At 42.0% G+C, this 6,395-nt stretch overlaps 1 gene segment (V, D, J or C); it reads right to left on the minus strand.

Moving 5' to 3' along the window:
- Window positions 1–266: 266 nt before the first annotated feature.
- Window positions 267–4,963, minus strand: LOC132207394 (T cell receptor beta variable 30-like). The segment is given in 3 exon segments: window positions 267–349; window positions 3,968–4,345; window positions 4,883–4,963. Coding segments are annotated over 3 exon segments (510 nt in total).
- Between the last annotated feature and the right edge of the window lie 1,432 nt (window positions 4,964–6,395).

Genomic DNA, 6,395 nt, shown 5'->3' on the forward strand with positions numbered 1-6,395 from the left:
ATGATGGAAGGAGACTGCTCTACTCTGGAGGCCAGAATACCTGTCGAATGTAAAACAAAACTATTTCAATTTTTTCACAATATTTCTTCTGGACAACAGTTGCACTTAAATACAGAACTTCCAGTGATATAAAATCAATCACTGTGAAAGAACATTTTAAAGCATGCTGTAAGCATTTTGTCTTTTGTTTACTTCATAGCCAGGTTGCTGTTAAAATTCGTCTGAACCATTTTGCGTGAAGGAAATTTCAACAACAGCAGTGTTTGTTAGCCAGTGCATATGTTCGCCTTAAAACGTTGCTCCAGTTGAAATTTGCTTTTCTTTGCAGAGGACTTGGTGACCTTTGACTCTAACTGAAGAGTACAGTTCTGTTAAAGATCATGTGTTCACTATGAACATTCTAAAAGTGCAGAGCTCTCTCAGTCAAGTCAACCTTCATTTCTAGCTCCATGATCTTGAGTGAGAATCAAGCCTGTTATATTCTACCCCTCATGGGCAAGCGGCACCGAGCGGACAGCTTATTTGACAATGCATTGTTCTCTTCACTGTTCGACTTTGACTAACCTGAGTGCAGCACAAGCATCCAGGTGAGAGAGTAGACTTCATACATGATCCTGTCGTTTGACACTGGCTCCTTCTGTGAATGGAGTGAAGCCTAATGACCACCTGTGAAGGCAGTTTCTCTGCTCTATCTGATTAAATACGCAGCATCCTGTTGCTACCTCATTCCTCAACAGTATTTGCTGTGAAACGTAAGCTCCATCTCAATCTGTTTCTTACTGACTCATTGGATTGATAGATGAATGGGTGCAACTAATTGCAGGTCTCAAATTTCAAAAGGCATTACATTGCCTGGAAAAACAAAGACCAATTACTGAATCATTGTATTAATAGACGATATGGCAGTGTTAATATCAGGGGTCAAATTTCAAGAAGGATTACATACTCTAGACAACCAAAGATTCATGGTTAAATTGGATTGACAATAGAAAGATTCTGGACATTGAAATAATGAAACACAAGTTGTTTGAAGTGTTAACTGGATAAGAAGGGGTTTTTTTTCTTACACACCAAGATGCGCAAATCTGAAGTGTATTTTTGATAGCGTGGTCTGAGCAGAATTAGAGCAAATTTCAAGATTTTGAAAAATGCATGGAAAGAGAATAGCAAGAATGAGGGCGAGAGCAGGTGGAGGGGGACAAGAATGAATACTTGACAATATGAATCCATGCCAAAACTGATAAACCAGACATTTCCAGGACAAATAACATTTCACAAGAAAGTGGTGACCTCATTAATTCTTTCTTGAGATGTGAGCGTCTTGACAGAGCTAACATCTACTGCACGCCTGGAACTTTTGTGTTCTTATTAATTAACGACACAACGCCTTCTCCAGCTAAGCAGCATTTATTTCCAGTGTTAATTGCTCAGAGGGCATTCAGATGCAATTATATTGCTTTGGTCGGGAGCCACATGGAAACCAGAACAGGTAAGGACATATGTCGGTCAGTTAGCTGTTTTCCAAAAATTGTCAATTGTTTCATGGTAATCATTAGACTTCCAGTTCCACAATCCTGTTACAGAGGCGTAGATCCTGTCATGGCACGGAAAATGACCCTTCAGTCCAATTTGTCCATGCTCACCAGATACCCTATGTAAATAAAGACCCATTTGTCAGCATTTGGACCATATCCCATAAAACTCTTCCTATTCATGTACCTATTCAAATGCCTGTTAAATATTGTAATCGTACCAGCTTCCAACATTTCCTCTGGCAGCTCATTCCATACTTGTACCTCCCACTGCATGAAAAAGTTGCCCCAGGTCCCTTTTAAATCTTTTCGCTCGTGCCTTAAACCTAAGCCTTCTAGTTTTGTATTCCCCAAACCAGGGGAAAAGATTTTGCCGCTTTACTTTACCCATGTCCCTCATCATTCATAAACCTCTATTAGATCATCCTTCAGCTTCCAAAGCTCCAGGGAAAACAGCCTCAACCCAATCAGCTTCTTCCGACGGTTCAAACCCTCTAACCTTGGCAGCATCCTCATGAAACTTTTTCCTGAACTTTTATTGAATTCAAACTCTGACAACTCCCATTGCAGGATTGAACTCTTGTGTCGAGAACGTTCCTTCGCCTCCCTAAATAGTCCAGTGATGATACTACTGGGCCATTGCCTGCCCTTTTCCTTGAGAAGTTAGTGGTGAGATGCCTTTGTGGATTTTGTGGTCTATTCTGCTCCTGCCTTGTCGAAGTGATAGGTTACTGGACATTATAGGAACTATTTCAGAGTCAGCAGTACTGCGGCAGCCCTGAGGTTGCATTAACTGCACACCTGGCCAGGATGGCAGATCTCCTTCCCGAAAGGGCATCGGTGAAACAGTACGTATATCTGAAATTTAATTATTGTTTCCTGACAGTAATGACTTGAACAAGCTTTGCATTATTTCTTTAGAACGTGCAATTAATTACTTGAAACGGATTTCAGTCGTACATTTTTAAATGTACTATATACTGAAACGAGGGAGATAGTACAGGAAGGGTTTGTTCACAAAGAACACGGAATCGTGCTGATGTCATCTTCAGAGCGACCGACCGGAGCACTCTTATGGCCCCCTTCTGTTCTGAGGGATCCTGTGCTTTCATGAATGAAATATACAACATTTTTTCGGTCAACGTTTTGTCTTGTTTAACGCCGTAAACAAGACAATATGTGACTGTTCTTCTTCAAATCAATCAATTGAGCGTAGACTGGGGAAGCGCTGTACAATCGGAGAAATAGATAAGGGAGAGGTCTGTTGTGTCGTTTTGCTACTTTTTTTGTGACTGAGTTTGATTTTTTTTTAATCTTCTCATTTCGGGACCCTTCAGACCTCTCTAAGATTTGTGTATCACTCTTCTGGAAAGAATGAGACATATATAATTAAATTGCTATCAGAGGTAATGTGAACTGCAGATGCTGGAGGATCCAAGATAGCAAAGTGTGTAGCTGGATGAACACAGCAGGCCAAGCAGCATCTCAGGAGCACCGAAGCTGACGTTTCGGGCCTAGACCCTCTGATGAAGGGTCTAGGCCCGAAACGTCAGCTTTTGTGCTCCTGAGATTGTGCTTGGCCTGCTGCGTTCACCCAGCTTCACACTTTGTGAATTAAATTGCCACATGGATTTTGTTCTTAGCCTGCCAGGCAATGAAGCTGTTTAGATCGCAGCAGTATAAATAAGAAGGGGATGCGTACTGGCACAGAAGCATGGAAGCAGAGGTGGAATCATTGAGTTTGGTGAGTAAAGGAGATCTTCATAAAAGGAAGGAAGGCCTTTTTTTTAGCTGATGTTGCCCTAGCTGTTGCAGCATCCAGCAGGCGGAAAATTCTTGGAGACAGCTCATTCCGCTCAAAGAAAGATTCAAATCAAAGAAGAACAGCAAATTCATTGAGTTGTGATTCAGTTCTGCAGGGAGCATGGGATGTCCTCGAATCAGGGCAACAGAACATAATGTATATGGAGAGACTGGAGCATTTGCAGATTTTTCATTATAATGCAGGGGATCATCGACGCACATGGGCTGGAGGTCCCCGAGTGTTGCCTTGGAATCTGATTGCCGTGGAATAAAGAATAACCGTTACGGACGCTGATTTTCTCGAATGATCACGTTGTGGGGGAGGCCCTGTGATTGGTGAAGAGATGTTCCATGTGAACAACAATTTATAATGTTCCTGAAAGCGCAGCTGTCTGAGAAGGTTGTGGATGCAGATTTATTACAGTCATTGGAAAGGTGATAGAGCAGATATACGAAGACAAACGACTCCCTCATTCGTGGGTTAAGAAAATGGGTAATTGACTGCAGAATTCACTCAAAGTGCTGGGCGTGCAAATGCGGGCTGAATTTCATCTTGTGTCCTCACTCTTCACTGATTGATTTTTAATCTGGTCACCGAGAATCTGCCCTGACTCTCAATCCTCTGGCCTCACCTGCTGGTGGGAGTGAGTCATGAACGTCCGTGGGTGTTGGATGCAGGTTTTTGTAGCTGCAAACACACGTTCTCTGGCACTGTGCGCTACTACACGCACAGAAATAGACACCGGTGTGGGAAACAGCGGCGCCTCTCAGTTCCAAACTAAACAGCTTCTCGCTGGACCTTTTGGCCTGAAAGGACTCGGATGTGTAATTCGTAAATGAGCCTTCACCAGCGGAGAAGAATAAAGCTTCCATTCCCCGGCCTGCTCGCTGTCTACACCAGTACATATTGCCAAAGCTAGTATCCTTCAGCGTGCACGTGAATGTAGCCGAATCTCTTTCTGCAATCGACACGATGGAAGGAGATTGCTCCACACAGGAGGCCAGAATTTCTGTTGAATGGAAAATATTCAAATTTATGGCAACAATTCAGTAGGACAAGGTCTGCATTGAAACTGTTAGCTTGCACTCATTTAGAAAGTACCGCCATCGAAAGCCGTATTTAACAGAGCTGCAATAATATTTACTTAATTAGCTCGTAACTGTTAAAATCCGTCCCCTCCGTTTTGAACAAAGCGTGATCCAAAAACAGAAATGTGGTAAAGGCCAGTACATACGCCCCTTGCAAAGAGTTGTTTCATGTTGAATTGTTGAAGTTGGATTTGCTTTTCTCTGAATGAGCCATTGCAACCATTGTCACTTTCTGAAGAGGACAGTTCTATTTATCGTTTTATGCTCATTGTGAACCTTGCAAAATTGCTGAGCATCTTCAGCAATGATGCGTGGAATGTTAACCTTAATTTCTACCTCCAGGATCAGGAGTGAGAGTCGGGTCTATGACGTTCTCATCCAGATGGGAGAACGTGACTGAGTGAACTATAAGTCATTTGGCAATGCACTGTTCCATTCACGCTGTGCCTTTGACTAACCTGAGGACATAGAAAATATCCAGATGAGAAAGTAGACTTCAGGCAGCATGATCCTGTCATTAACATTGGCCGCCTCTTTGAACGGACTGCAGTCCAATGACGTGTGCAAGCAGTTCCTCTGCTGCTTTTGACTAAATACGCAACATCCGGTTGCTATCTTGTTTCCCAAACACCATTTGCTGAGAAAACTAAGCCGCATGTTGGATCTATGGGTGACAGAGTGGTATTAATAGCATGACTCAAATTTGAATAGCGATTGGATTGTTTCGGGAAGTAAATGTAATTCTTCACTGGGATGTCAGTAAAAAGAGCCCAGGCATTAAAGATGATAGAAAAATAATTTATTCGAAGTGTAGGTGGGAGCTGAAGAGCTTTTTCTACGTCGAGACGTTCTAATCTGAATTGCTTTGTCTGAAAGTGTGGTCTTAGCAGAGTGACAGCGACTAGACAAACAGATTTAAACAAATACCTGAAACGTTAAAGGGCAGGAATAAGGAATTGTGCAGGTGGCGGAGAGGTGGACTGGATACAGTGACAGACTCGAGAGGTAATAAATGCATACCGATTTCACTGCTAAACAAGAGACTTCAGTTGACAAAGCGTTCACAGGAGAGTAGCGACCACTTCTTTAATTCTTTCCTGGGATATTTGGGTTTGACTGCTGGGTGAACATTTATTGCCCATTGAGAAATGACTTTGAGAAGGTAATGGTGCGATGCCTTCTTGTCGTTTTAGTTTATTCTGTCACGGTTCTGTGAAATTAATATTTTGTTTTCTGGGCCATTTCACAGGCATTTTTGGAGAGAGCTACATTGTAGTCGATCTGGAGAAAAGTAACTCCAGACCTATGACTCCTTTCCAAAAGGAAATCAGTGAACCAGATGAGTGTTATTGATACACAAAAGCATTTTCATGATCACAATGACTAGAACAAAACTTGAAATAGTGTTTTTCACTGTAAAATGTGTGATTTTAAATGAATACCAATGATACACTTAAAGAACGCTATATAATGAAACGACTGAGACAAAACTGGGGCGGGTGTGTTGACGGGGACAATAAAGTGTTATAATCTCATTTAAAGAGCTGGCATTGACTGGTCTTCCTCTGTTCTTCTCGATCCTCCAGTTTTATGAAACACACAACATTCTTGCGTCTTAGTGCTCCCTTGTTCCATGTAGTTAGACTTAATTCCACCAATATGTGACTGTGGGTTTCTTTGAAGAAGTTCACAGAACATAGACTGAGTAAGCGCTGTAGAGTCAGAAAAGTAACTCTGAAGGAGGGCTTCTGTGCCTGCAGTGCTCTGTTTGTTAGTGGTGTTGACTGAATTTGAGTGTGTTTTTTTTTCATTTCGGGACCCTTCAGACATGGATAAGGTTTATCGATCACTCTGCTGAAGAAAATGAGACAAACATAATTAAATTACTGCGTGAGAGATAATGGGAACTGCAGATGCTGGAGATTCCAAGATAATAAAATGTGAGGCTGGATGAACACAGCAGGCAAAGCA

This window comes from Stegostoma tigrinum, chromosome 46, assembly GCF_030684315.1.
Source record: "Stegostoma tigrinum isolate sSteTig4 chromosome 46, sSteTig4.hap1, whole genome shotgun sequence".
In the NCBI taxonomy this organism is placed as follows: domain Eukaryota; kingdom Metazoa; phylum Chordata; class Chondrichthyes; order Orectolobiformes; family Stegostomatidae; genus Stegostoma; species Stegostoma tigrinum.